The following is a 14,417-nucleotide window of genomic DNA, read 5'->3' as shown; positions in this document are numbered from 1 at the left end:
TTACAAATTAACATGGACAGACATAACTAGATCGACTCAGCTCGGCGAGATAGGAAGATTCATATATACTTTCCTATGTGGGAAAACCAATATTTCGAGGTGTTATAAAATTGTTGGCCCAATCAAACTTATAATACCCCCAACACATAGTGTTGTAGGGAATAATCAGCTGGGAGAATGGGAATTATCAAGTTAATGTACCACTCATGGTGGATGAAGGTAGAGTTCCAAAAAACAAATTATATTCGGCGAAAACTAATATCCCAGCAAAAAGCAAAAATTCATTACAAATGTCACTCTAAATAAGTAGTGATTGTTTTACGACAAATAAGTATTTGCCGTCCCACACAAGCCTTATTGTCCATCTGATCCCATGTCTCATTAGTGCGGGAGTCATTTTCAAATTAAACTACTGTGGTAAAACACCTGTCTAACCAGGACAACTGCGAGCATTGTTGTAAAATATTATGTTGATCCATAATTTTAGAAAAGGACTTCAATGATTTCAAGTGTCCTTCCTAATTAGTAATTACAAAAAAAAAAAAAACTTTTTTATTTTTTTTTTTTTTGTTTATTTAACTTCTTAAAAAATCCAAAGCCATGTAGAACGGGGTTTCATTGTCAAATTTTGTTAGATATGAAATAAAATAAGGTATTAACCTTATTCAGCTGCGGCAGTGGTAGTAGTGGTTGGCGTAGAAGCTTCACCAACGACAATTCCCTGTCCATAGGTGTCACCAAATGAATTGCCACCGAAATTGTGTCCAGAGCTGTAATCGGAGAAACTTTTACCTTTTACTTTGCCCGAGCCAAAAATAAATGCAACTTGATCACGCTCATGGGCGTTGGCTTCTGGACCTTCTCTTTGTGAATCACCATGGGGTTTAACGGGCGAAAAGACATTTCTTAAAAATTCCAAAGGCCTTGGCAAAGGTAGCCGGTGTTCAGGTTGGAAGAATCCCAATGGCCCTGGACGATTATGTCCTGGCTCAGGACGGTCATGTCCTTGTCCTGGACCGGGTCTGCCATGACCAGGTCTGCCGTGTTCCGGGCGTTTAGGTGGATGTGGTGGTGGGGGTGGAGGAGGTGATGGAGAAGAATCTCCCTCATCTTCGGATGGATCCACAGTTGTTGTTTCGTTTTCATCATTCTTGAAAAAAATTAAATTAAATTTAAGTTAGTAATGAAAAAAAAAACTAGGTATGCTTACTTGAGCTTGGCCCACAGCCAAGAGTGCCAAGAGACCAAGAACCACAAAGTACTTCATGTTGCCTATGCTGAATAAAAACATTCCGACTGCATCTATTTATATGAATTGTTACTCTCGATATTAACTGACGAGGAGAAAGGGGAAGGTACCATTTAAATTGAACTAAATAATAGGGACTTACATCACTCAGAGATGGAAAGCAAGTGGACAGTGCAAACAATTGTGGCAGCTTTGTCAATATTGATGATTTACAGTTGTTAAATAACTCTTCATCGATATAAAATTATCATAATAATATCGGTTTACACAGATGCTATACGTAGTTAAATGCAATGTTTAATGAAGATATTATTTTGATGAAGCTGTTTGCAGATTTTAGACACCATTGCACAGTGGTCGCTGCCATTGGCCAAAATTCAAAAAATGAAAATAAGATATTTATTGTCAAATGTGTACAAATGAACTCTTAAGGGGTTAAGCTTTTTAGAAAACATAATAATCTTGGCTTCATTCTAACGGGACCCTTCGAAAATAGCATCAAAAAAGAGAAAATATAGTTAGTTGTTTTTTTCAGTGGGATCAGAGAAAAAGTGGAGTAAAAATAGAACTGTATTACAAAATTAAATACATTTTAAAATTACAAATCTTGGCATTATTATTGAAAAGCAAGGTATTAACTTATTTTTAGAGCAGTAATTTGTGTGTTTAGTATATGTGTATAATATAGAAGATGTGAGTGTTCTAAGTTGCCTTTAAGATTAATTTTGAAAATAAAATTGGATTTCAGTTAAAGTTTTAATTGTTTTCCCCCCTGAATCCTCCAATGTCATTTTTTTCACGCCATTAGTAATGGTCCTAAGATTCTAAAAGTGCTAATTTAACTTTCAGATTTTGTCAGATGTGTACGTTATGCCCAATATACTGAAGTGACTTCGCTGCAATTTTGTCAGTTCTATGGTGCTAGTGACATAGAATATGTTTTTGTTGTTAGGGATTGATAAGGATGTAATTAAGGGGTGTTCAATAATGTTGCAAGCATTGTCCTCTGGGTATAATATTTATGTCGATTTAATTTAAGGCCTTTGCACTGGAAACTGCTAAAGAGTTAACAAATTTATATCCATGGCACTATCTTCCAAGTTTCGACAAAATCATGCCAGAAAAAATGCTCGTGTTTCAACAAACACCGATCTTATTAACCGTCTTCTTCTGAGCTCTGACCCCTTTAATAATGGGACAGCGAACCTTACCAAACAATAACCAGTAAAGAAAGTCTTAAAGTCGAGCGGGGCCGACTTCATGATACCCTTCACCACTTTGCATATTTAGTAGAGCGTCACATAACAAATAAAGGTTTTAATGGGGAATTTGTGAGAATTAAATCATACCAACAATGATTATAGTAATAATTAAAAGTCCAAAGGAACTAATATATGGGAGGAATATCCTCCTCTGAATCGATTTCTATTCAATTTGTCGAGGCATTTGCGCCTTTTCAATTCGGGCTTGTATTATCCATTTGGTGCACAATTAACTTGAAATCGGATAGATATATATGATTTGGGCTAATATTACACGTTTGGTGCACAATAAAAGGCAAATCGGACGAAGATATATATTTGAGCCATGTCCAAATATTAACAGATCTCGATAAAATTTAGAAAGGGTATTTCTGAGTTATATTTGATATATTTCCCCAAATATCGTTGTCACAGAGTGCATATTACGGCTGCGGAGGACAAAAATAATAAATCGGATGAACAATATATATGGGAGCTACATATATATCTGAACCGATTTCGATCAAATTTGGCATACTTATTTTCAGGTCCCATCTGGTCGTACGTATATTCCATACTATTTGATATTACAAGTTTGGTGCACAATATAAGGCAAATTGGATGAATATATATGGGAGCTATACCTAAATTTTGACCGGTTATATACAATTTCAATAGGGCCTTAAGTCAAACTAATTATTTGTGCAAAATTTATCTTTGATTTAATTTTACATTAAATTTTTATTTTATTTTGTTTACAAAAAAATCAAATTTGGACTTGATTTGTATAAAAAATGCTTCTATTTTTGAAGGGACCCTTGAAGGGACTCTACCTGATGGCGGGCTGTTTTTAAAATAATTTTCAGTAAGATTATTTTTTAGCTCCTTAGAACGTAAAATGTCAAATAACATTACAATCTGGTGTAGAAAAGTGACAAGAATTGGGCAAATAACCCTTATTCGGGAGTTACGTTATATGGGGACCATGACAAAACATGCATCGACCATATCCATTTTGTCACATTTTTTATATTTATCCCATCAAAGTACCATAACCAAAGATTCATATTGATATCTGCACTGAAAGTATTTTTGGCCGCTGTTCCCATACGACCTCGACCACTGTGCATTGGTAGGGAAGCTATATAGGAATGTTAACCAATAATTGACTATTCGCTCGATTTTGATCGGGCTTTTTAGTCTACGGTAAAATCAACTCAATTTCCAAATCGTTCACAATATTCGTAAAAAAAATGTTTTTTTTATTATCGGTAGCTAAAACCCTAGTAATCTGAAAATGAAACAAGGCATGGGTTTCATGAGTTTCTTTTAATTTTGTCATTCCGTTCGTAACTCCTCGAAATACTCATGTCAGACCCAACAAAGTATATATATTCTTGATCAGCGTAAAATTCTAAGACGATTTAGCCATGTCCGTCTGTCTGTCTGTGTGTCTGTCTGTCTGTCTGTCTGTCTGTCTGTCCGTCTGTCTGTCTGTCTGTTGTAATCACGCTATCTTTCGAACAAATTGAGATAGAAGGCTAAAATTTTGAACATATGTATATTTTGCCAGTAGGCAGGTTAAGTTCGTAAATGAGCCATGTAGGTCCAAGTTATCATATAGTCCCCATATAACGGTACCTCCCGAAATTCGGTATTTTGATGATTTTAGCGACATTATTCACCGGAATTGTTTCAAATTTGGCATATGAAGTTCGTAATGGATACTACAGCCTTAGACAGAATTTCGTAATAGATACCGCAGTATAAAACAGAAAATGGGCCATGTAGGTCCACGTCTTCGTATAGCCCCCGTCTACCGTACCCCCCGATCTTCGGTATTTTCATGATTTTGCGACATTATTTACCGGAATTGTTTCAAATTTGGTATTTGACGTTTTTAATAGATTCTACAGCATAAAACAGAAAATGGGCCATGTAGGTCCACGTCTTCGTATAGCCCCCATATATCGGTACCTCCCGATATTCGGTATTTTGATGATTTTAGCGGCATTATTTACCGGAATTGTTTCACATTTTGCATTTGAAGTTCATAATGGATGCTACAGCCTATCACAGAAAGTTGTCTGTGCAGGTCCACGCTTTCGTATAGCCCCCATATAACGGTACCTCCCGATCTTCGGTATTTTCATGATTTCAGCGACATTATTTACCGGGATTGTTTCAAATTTCGTATGTGAAGTTCGTAATGGATACTTCAGCCCATGCCAGAAAATTGTCTGTGCAGGTCCACGTCTTCGTATAGCCCCCATATAACAGATTTTTCTTCAAGTTTCGCATTTAAATATTGTAATAGCTTATGACAAAAGTTGCCTATGCAGGTCCACGCCATCGTATAGGCATTCGGTATTTTTAAGATTTTAACAGAATTTTTAACGGATTTTATATTTTTTTTGGAAATTGTCAAATTTGTACCAAATAATGGAGGGTATTAAAAGTTCGGCCCGGCCGAACTTACAGCTTTTTTACTTGTTTTATTATGCCTTCAGTTTTAGACCCCAGGTCTCTTTGGACGAAATCCATTTCAGGACATTTGAAGTCTGGCTGGTGCGCACGATAACTCTCAAAGAGAGTAGCCGATTTCGTCCAAACCTGGTATTATTGTCAAACTTATATCGAGTTCGGATAAGGGTAAATTTCGGTCCACCCCTTCTAGTAACTCAGCCACAAAAAGTCAACATTTTTAAAAGAAAACAATATACCTCTTTGAAAAAAAAATATTCATTTTATTTTGTTTAAATATTTCAAATTATAATATTTGTATCAGGGCTAGACCATCAGTGCAAATGGCCAATATCGAGTTCGGAAATGGACAATTTTGGTTCACTCCTTCTAGTACCTCCTTCACAAGAAGATCTCATGTGAAGATGGAATAGATCGGACCACTCTTTCTGGTATCTCCACCACAAAGGGCCAAACATTGTAATAATCATAACACTAATAAAGTGTAAAAGATGAGGCCAATCGTCTTTAAGCCAATCGTCGCATATCGCAATATTTCTACCAATCCTAGATCTGTTATGAAAGCGGAGTGGATCAGACCTCCTTCAGATATTTCCCCCACTTGGGGTTAAATTTTTGAATAATTATAAGACTAATAAGATGCAAAGCAAGCCAGCGATTTGCTTTAAACTTAGTGTATCCTAATATTTACAGGGTGAGATAAAAAACTGCAACAAAGTTGAACGCCATTATTTTTGCATGTTTTTTTTAAATTTTATTGGATTAAAGCAAAAAATGTCGGAAATATCATCAATTTTTAGAATAAGTTTAGATTTGTTCGAGTTGGTCACCTTTGACACGAATTATGGCCTTCTAACGGCCAATGAAACCGTCACACGCTGCCCGAATGTAGCTATGCGGGATTTTGGCAAATTCTCGGCGAAGCGCTTGCTTCAGGTGATCGACACTTTGGAATTTTTTAGTGCCAACCTTGTTTTACAAAATACTCCAGACACAATAGTCCAACGGATTGGTATCCGGAAATTTTGGTGGCCATTGTGCGCTGGAAAAGAAGCGAGGAACCTCATTCTGTACCCATTCTTTGGTTGCGCGTGCTGAGTCCCGCTGGAATCTCCAATGTCTGCGACGAAAATGTTTGCGTGCTCAAGGCTTAAATACACCCTCCAGAATATTTTCGCGATAATATTCGGCATTTATTCTGATGCCACGGTGATTAATACGAGCGGAGAGCAACCATCGGCTGTTATGGCGGCCCACACCATCACCATGGCCGGCGCTTGAGTTCTGGTGGCCAACGGAAGGTGCACACTTTCAGCTGACCTCTTTCGCAAGTTAACACGATAATTTTGTTTGTTTACAAACTCCTGGACAACGAATGTTTTCTCATCGGAGAAAACCAAATTCGGCAGTTCACCATATTCGGCCAAACGAAAGTACTCTTTAGCTTTTTTGGGTCTATTTTCTTTCTGTTGTGGTGTAAGTTCCAGCACTTTTTGGAATTTCTAAGGCTTTACCCCGAGCTCATTTTTCAATATTTGCCGAATGGAATATTGCGATATGTTCAGCTCACGAGCCATATTCCGGCCACTGCGACGCGGGTTTCGATCAAGTCGCTTCTTTACTTTTCGAACCATTTCTGCTGATGTTGCTGTTTTCTTCCGTCCGCTTCCTTGACTTCGGACTACGCTACCAGTATTACGGTAATGAGCGATGGTACGAGACACAAAATATTTATTCAAATTTTAATTCTGGAGTGTTCTAACGGTTGCCACTTGTGGTTTTCCTGCCAAATACAAAGAAATCACACTATTACGCTTGAGTTCCATCTCGAATAACTTTTTTCCAGAAAAATTCTCACCAAAATGTTTTTGTACGCCTGTAAACAATATAATGATATAATGTCACTGAAATAATTTTAACAGCTGTCGGATGAGTGGCTTAAAAATGACAACAGTCTGAAGTTGATTGCGTTTTTTTCATCTCACCCTGTTTTAGTGGAAAAATCAATGATTTTAATCACTAATATCTTCGGAACTACAAGAGATATCAGCACATTTGGCATCATTTTGGAAAGGCAAATGTGAAGGCTATAATGTAATTTGCAAATCTTAATACCCCATAATGGATACATTTTTGACGTTTTAGGGGTTATGGAAAAAGCTCCCGTACAAAAATAAAATTTTTGTGTAGATCCGGAACAGGTTTAAGCAACCCTATCATAAATTCACCTTTCAGGAAGGTATTTCAAATTGCTTGCAAATGATACCCATTTTGCTGGACAGGATTAAACCTGAATTTGGTATCCGAACTTTCTGGTCTAATAACCGGCTAAACAGGTATTTCCCAAGAAAAAGTTACTTTGTCGTAATCAGGTTAAAAATACCTAACCCATAATAGGGTTTATGTCCGCAAACGGTTTGCACATAATCCCCATTATTATCTGGATTATGTCCGCTATTTTCTGGAGTTTATGACAGTTTTTTTGGGACATAACCTCCATTACATACGGGGGGTTATGACCAAAAAGTAACTGTGATAATATCCATAATAGTAATTGGGATTATGTCCTTGGGGAATATGACACAGCACCTATGAAATATATATATGATTCTCAATAAGAAATGGACAATCAGAATCCGGTACCGGCATGATTTAAGGTATTTTGATCTCACTTTCCAACAGCATTGCCTTTAATTTATTAATTAAAGTTCACAGCAAGTATGTCAGTTCCGTATAAATAATTTTCGAAATTGGTCCTCCGGTACCGGCCGATATAATGTAAAACAAACAATCAGAAACCAAGGAGCTGTAATCATTCTTATATTCCACATTTTAACTTTTTATTTTTTCTGGTTATTTGGAATTTCTCATAGGAAAACTCTATAAGCGATATAGCCCAAATATAACATTGGTGCTCGGGAATTGGTTTTTAAAGGCTTTGACCTCGGTTTCCTATCAATATATTCATTTTGTTAGAGATCAAACTTTGGACCCTATTTTTCCCTTTAACATATTTAATATTTTTATTTAATTCTTAAATTCTTATTCTACATCTTTATTCTGTTATTTTTGTTTTTGTCTTGTTGAAGTTCTCTATTTTCTATAAATATATTCGTAATAACCCGGTGTAGTGCTGGTAGTTTCTTCTTTGTCTCTGACGACTATACCCTGACCATAGGTGTCACCAAAAGTGTTGCCACCGAAGCTATGGCCACTACTGTAATCGTTAAACGATTCACCTTTTACTTTACCGGATCCAAATACAAATGCAACAGGGACTCGTTCTTCTGCATTTGTTGCTTCGGGACTTTTCGCGGGGGGATCAACAGGTGTGAAAACATTCCTTAGTTGCTGCAAAGGCCTTGGCAATGGAGCTCTATGTCCGGATTCAAAAAATCCAAATCCAGGTTTTAACCATTCTGGTCTCTCCGGTCTACCATGACCAGGTCTGCCATGTCCTGGACGTTTCGGTGGCGGTGGTGGTGGAGGTGGATCAGGGGACGATTCGTCTTCAGATGGATCTACAGTTGTAGTTTCATTTTCGTCGTTCTACATCAGAGAAAATAAACAATCAGTTATATCGTGCCAATTTGTCGTTCTTATTCCTTACTTGAGCCTGGCCAACGGCTAGTAATGCCAAAAGACCGAGTACAATGAAATACTTCATGATACTGATGTCGATAGATGATATTGATGCTAGATCTATTTATATGAATTGTCTGCTAATTGGATCTATTTAGAATATTCGAGCAGATCTCAAAACACCTTCTATTAAAAAACTGGTGAAGACGTAACACCTAAAGGGGCAAAAATGTTGCCAAACCTTGAGTTCTACATACATAAAAGTCGGAAGCAACAAAATGTAAATATTGTCTCACAATTACATTTTCAAAATGATGCAAGTTTTCATCTGTGTCAATGTTGATGAAATAGAATGAATTTAATGACGTCTAAATAGATGCGCAATACAAATAAACAGATCTGGTTTGAAATAAACACAATGAAGGAAATATTTTTATTCTCAGTCTTAAGGTGACGAGACACGATATTTGTAGTCCACGGACTGGTAAGTACGTGTCCTGCAGACACGTTCCACCTATGCACATTGCAGTGTTTTTCTCATATTTAAATGGAGCTCGAACTCGATAGGCCTATGGTACCAAAAATAGATAATATTGGTTCCTTATGGTACCTCCCACACAAATGGCAAACATTGAAAACAATCATAATATTTTGTTAGGTCTCGTCAACATTAGACCAAGAGCGAAGGTGGCATACATAAGTCCATTGCTTCCGGTACCTATTCAACAAACGGTCAACATTTCAAAGTATTCCTAATTTAAATCTATATATATAAAAGAAAGTTGTGTTGGTTACTACGCACAACCCGATTTCAAGTATATTTTACATGTTAACCATATTTTCATACCAATTTCGGCAAATGTTGGTAATTCGGGAAGAAACCATCCTTGCGAAAACTGATCACGTTTTGTATAATTATCATATGATTTAAGCAATTTGCAGGGATTGGCCACTTTTTTTCATTTTTTGGCCCTTATTTGGCATCTTTGTTTCTAAAGGGGTAGAAAACCTCTTAGCATATAATTTTCAATTATCGGAGTAGGGCCCAACTTGGTTTTGGCCAAATTCGTTGGCTAAAAATTGTATTTAGGCTATTCTGGGTTAGAGAACCATCTTACAGATAATTGTCCACATAGGCATTTGTTTAAGTATAGTCCCCACATTATATGTACACCCAATTTGTTATCCTCAAAGGAATATTGGTTGGGAACCTAGATTTGGGATGTACGTCTATGTGAAATAAACTCCGAAATGTCAAACTAAGACTCATTCAGTCAGAAATTGTGGCAGAAACATGGAAAAATTACAAATATTGGAAAATATTGAATATTGAAAATATTGAATTATACCATGATTAAACATATGGACATTATGGGGTCTCCAACTCACAAATTAATTGACAAAACAATTAATTCCCATCTTACGGCATTGAGTGTAAAAGAGTAATTATATTTGACTATTCTTAAATCATTCTGCCCTCACTTATGAGGTGGACAAAACTAAATACCACGCAGCACTGTATTCTAGACATTGGAAATAGAATTCCACATTACAGCTCATTTGAATTGAAAATTTAGCTAAGCTCTTTAAATACCAACAATTGAGTTGGGTTTTCACCTGAGGCTATTATAGATGTTCTAAATCATATAGCTTTAATAGGTGAACATCTATTATAATTTTTGCCATGAATTTTTATCTATATTTAGAAATTGCTATGGAGTCATTACTTATAATAAAAAATTGTGCCGCTTACCTAAGTCAGATCTGTGACTTATGCTTTAAAACATAAGCATTAAAGACTAAAAGTACGGAGCGGCATCGCGGACCGGGACCAGAAAGTCAAATATATTTAAAAAAATGTTGTTAAACCCATAAAATTTAAAAAAAAAATGTGACAAAATGATCAAAATACAGAATATCGGGAGGTACGGTTATATGAGATATAACCGGACGAGATAAAAAACTGCAACAAAGTCAAACGCCATCACTTTTACATTTTTTTTTAATTTTATTGAATGAAAGCAAAAAAATGTCGGAAATAGCATCAAATTTTAGAACAAGTTTAGATTTGTTCGAATTGCTCACCATGCCAAAGGTGCCCGGCGAAGCGCTTGCCTTTGTATTTTTTAGTGCAAACCTTGCTATCCAAAATACCATTGGCCATTGTGCGCTGGAAATGAAGCGAAAAAACTCATTTTGTAACCATTCTTGGGTGGCGCGTGCTGAGTACTGTTGTAATGTCCAAGGTCTGCGGCCAAAATGTTTGCGTGCCCAAGGCTTTAATACACCCTCCAGAATATTTTCGCGATAATATTCGGCATTTATTCTGATGCCACGGTCGTAATACGGGCGGAGAGCGGCCATCGGCTGTTATTGTGACCCACACCATCACCATGGTCGGCGCTTGAGTTCTGGTGGTCAACCGAAGGTGCACACTTTCAGCTGACCTCTTTGGCAAGTTAACACGATAATTTAACAGCTCATGAGCCATTTTTCGGCCACCGCGACGCGTGTTTCGAACAAGTCGTTTCTTTACTTTTCAAACCATTTCTGCTGCCTCTTGTAAACAATATAATTAACTGTCAGCTTAGAAATGACAGCAGTCTGAAGTAGGTTGCAGTTTTTTTTCATCTCACCTTGTATATCGATCTGCTCCTTCTGGTACCTCACCCACGAAGGTATCAAAATTTTAATTATAAAACGCACAAAAATGCGAAATGAGGGTCCAATTTTCTTTAAACTTCACACATCTCAATATTTTTACTCACACAAGACTTGGCGTGAAATATATCGGACCACACCTTCTGGTAACTCCCTCAGAACGTGTCAAAATTTATAATAATTAAATCTCTCATAAAATGTGAAATAAGCATCTAATAACAAGTTAAAAAGCACTAAGTTCGGCCGGGCCGAACTTTTAATACCCTCCACCATTTGCCACGAATTTGGAAATTTTTAAAAAATAAAATCCTTAAAAAATTCTGTTAAAATTTTAAAAATACCGAATATAGCCGTCATATTGGGGTCTATACAACGTGGACATACATAGGCATTGTTTGTCATAAGCCATTACCATATTCAAATTGGAAACTTGAAATAAACGGTGAATAATGTAGCTAAAATCATCAAAATATCGTATATAAGGAGGTGCCGTTAAATTGGAGCAGTGCAAAGACCTGGACCAGCATAGACAGTTTTCTGTCACAGGCTGTAGCATCCATTACGAACTTCAAATACCACATTTCAAACAATTTCGGTGGGTATTGTACCTAAAATCGTCAAAATAACGAATATGGGGAGGTACTGATATATGGGGCCTATACGAAGACCTGGACCAGCACAGACAATTTTCTGTCACAGACTGTAGTATTCATTACCAACTTTAAATACCAATTTTCAAACAATTCCGGTGAATAATGTCGCTAAAATCATCAAAATACCGAATATTGGGAGGTACCGTTATATGGGGGCTATACGAAGACGTGGACCTGCACAGACAATTTTCTGTCACAGACTGTTGTTCCTATAACGAACTTCAAATACCAAATTTGAAACAATTCCCGTGAATAATGTCGTTAAAATCATCAAAATACCGAATATAGGGAGGTACCGTTATATGGGGGCTATACGAAGACGTGGACCTGCACAGACAATTTTCTGTCTTAGGGTGTAGTATCCATTTTGAACTTCAAATACCAAATTTGAAACAATGCCGGTGAAAAATGTTCCTAAAATCATCAAAATACCGAATATAGGGAGGTACCGTTATATGGGGGCTATATGAAAACGTGGACCTACATGGCCCATTTACGAACTTAACCTGCCTACTGGAAAAATAAACATGTGTGCAAAATTTTAGCCATCTATCTCAATTCATTCGAAAGATAGCGTGGTTACAACAGACAGACGGACAGACAGACAGACAGACAGACGGACATCGCGAAATCGACTTAGAATTTTACGCTGATCAAGAATATATATACTTTGTTGGGTCTGACATGAGTATTTCGAGAAGTTCCAAACGGAATGACAAAGTTAATATACCCTGCATAGTATGGTGGAGGGTATAAAAAACAAGGTGTAAAGACGATAGAGATCGGCCTACTACTTGTGTTACCTCCCCCACAAACGATCACAATTTTAAATACTTAAATCTCTCAAAACTACGAAACAAATCATCGATTCCATTCAAATCTGGTATATCTTAATATTTCTCTCAACAAGAGATTTGATGTGAATGAATTTTTCTGCCTACTTCCTCTGCCTACTTCGTATTAAAATGGAAATTAAATGTTCAATTTTCTCTACATTTTGCAGGTCCCAATATTTTTCATTGATATTATATGAAGTGAAATGCTGCGATCCACTATGTCTGACACCTCACGCACATTTCAACCTTCCCCATAAAGGCTCAACACGATGAATAGTAAATACTGATGCCAAAATATGTTCAAATAAACGTACAATACATCCGCCGACGAAAAGCGACTGGTACTTTTTAACTCGTTGTAATAGTATTAAACATTTATTTTTTTTATTTTTTAATCTTATTACATATTTTATTCCAGCAGCCACTGCCTCCTGAGGCCTAGACACTTTCGCTTCCCTCATTTGGGCTTTTGCATCTCCACCACTAGTACTACATTTCTATTAAATTCCTGCAACTTTTTTGATGCATGCGGATGCGGATGATTTTGTTTTTTGCCAAAAGAAAACAATTTTTAGATGACAATTTTCAAAAATCAAATCAAATAATTTTCAACCTACTTGTAATGCCGAACGTAGTTAATTTACGTTATCTTGGAATGACCCAATCACCGTTTAATTCAACAATTAAATAAGAGTTACTATTGAACTTAAAATATAAAAAAAAACTAATCTTTGTTTATATTTAAATTTTATTTAATTCATATATTTACATCAAAACTAAAATTGTAAGCCTAAACATTATGATTAGTACAGTTTATATTGTAATGGATAATTCGTTTTAATTCTACATACAGAATTTTTTTTAAATATAATTTATAATAAATATTTCATTTTAAATATATATAGAGTTAGAATAATAATAATTTAAAATAAATATTTCAATCGCACAAACACATACATAGCTGCTATAGATGTATAATGAATAATAATATTTACAATATTACTTAAAAGACTAGTTCTAGGGTAGTGTGAATTACAACAAACTGACAGACAAAGTAAATTACACGTGTATATTTCACATAAACTACAGTTATAAATTTAAACATTTCTTTACATATGTATATATGTGTGTATGTATATGTAAATCTTTTTATTCTTAATTTCTAATACTATTTCCGATTATGACTTAAAAATATTATTGCCCAATTTTTGTGTTTGTTTTTTTTTTTCCTTTTTCAACTGCATTTCCCATTCACTTCATGTAGTAACTACTGGGCGCTCGTCCCGAGGTGTAGGTACTCATCGGTATCCCCTGTGGACCGGGTATGTGACTGCTGCCCACGTGTGAGTGTGTTGTGGATTGATTCTGTGAGCCATATAAACGATCGACACTAGTACTGCCGATGCCATTGGCTGATGGCTCATAATCGACATCATAGTAAATTCCAGATTGATTCTAAACAAAGATATAAGGGGACAATTTTGAAGTGTAAATCGGTTACAATTGATTGAGAATATTTACCGCTATACTGCCATTACTCCGCGATTTTGGACGTGGCACCTGAAAGTTCCTTCCCAACAAGTCCGTACGATCTTCTTCCTCACTTGAGCTAGAATTATCCAGGGTTCGCATACCATTCGAACGTGAACTGAGTCCCAGTCTTCTGGAAAAAAATCAATGTTAACAAATAGTGTTCCCCAGTTGTAGTTTG

General features: G+C 36.2%; 3 protein-coding genes across 6 annotated transcripts in view; all 3 read right to left on the bottom strand.

The window, feature by feature from the left end:
• Window positions 1–573: 573 nt before the first annotated feature.
• LOC131801684 (uncharacterized) lies at window positions 574–1,368 on the bottom strand. Its single transcript, XM_059120610.1, has 2 exons — window positions 1,211–1,368; window positions 574–1,150 (listed from the first exon to the last, which is right to left on the bottom strand). Exons 1-2 carry the CDS (start codon window positions 1,289–1,291, stop codon window positions 662–664), a joined length of 570 nt encoding a protein of 189 aa, XP_058976593.1. The 5' UTR covers window positions 1,292–1,368; the 3' UTR covers window positions 574–661.
• A 6,413-nt stretch (window positions 1,369–7,781) lies between these two features.
• Window positions 7,782–8,744, bottom strand: LOC101901138 (hypothetical protein). Its single transcript, XM_005182320.4, has 2 exons — window positions 8,585–8,744; window positions 7,782–8,523 (listed from the first exon to the last, which is right to left on the bottom strand). The coding sequence occupies exons 1-2, from the start codon at window positions 8,639–8,641 to the stop codon at window positions 8,068–8,070; spliced, it is 513 nt and encodes a 170-aa protein (XP_005182377.2). The 5' UTR covers window positions 8,642–8,744; the 3' UTR covers window positions 7,782–8,067.
• A 4,706-nt stretch (window positions 8,745–13,450) lies between these two features.
• Window positions 13,451–14,417, bottom strand: part of LOC101901305 (uncharacterized) — a 105,801-nt gene continuing 104,834 nt past the window's right edge. For 2 of the 4 annotated variants that reach the window (XM_020036361.2, XM_020036363.2), the window contains exons 9-10: window positions 14,228–14,366; window positions 13,451–14,161 (exon numbers count right to left, since the gene is read on the bottom strand). In XM_020036361.2, the coding sequence (XP_019891920.2) occupies window positions 13,958–14,161; window positions 14,228–14,366 (343 nt within the window). In that variant the 3' untranslated portion in view covers window positions 13,451–13,957. Of the gene's footprint in view, window positions 14,162–14,227; window positions 14,370–14,417 lie in introns of all 4 variants that reach the window. The other 2 variants (XM_020036362.2, XM_011293717.3) reach the window with 1 other exon arrangement.

The sequence above is a fragment of the Musca domestica genome, unplaced genomic scaffold (genome assembly GCF_030504385.1).
Source record: "Musca domestica strain aabys unplaced genomic scaffold, Musca_domestica.polishedcontigs.V.1.1 17, whole genome shotgun sequence".
In the NCBI taxonomy this organism is placed as follows: Eukaryota; Metazoa; Arthropoda; class Insecta; order Diptera; family Muscidae; genus Musca; species Musca domestica.
Note: the sequence above shows the minus strand (reverse complement) of the source record. Positions and strands in the feature narration are given on the sequence as shown.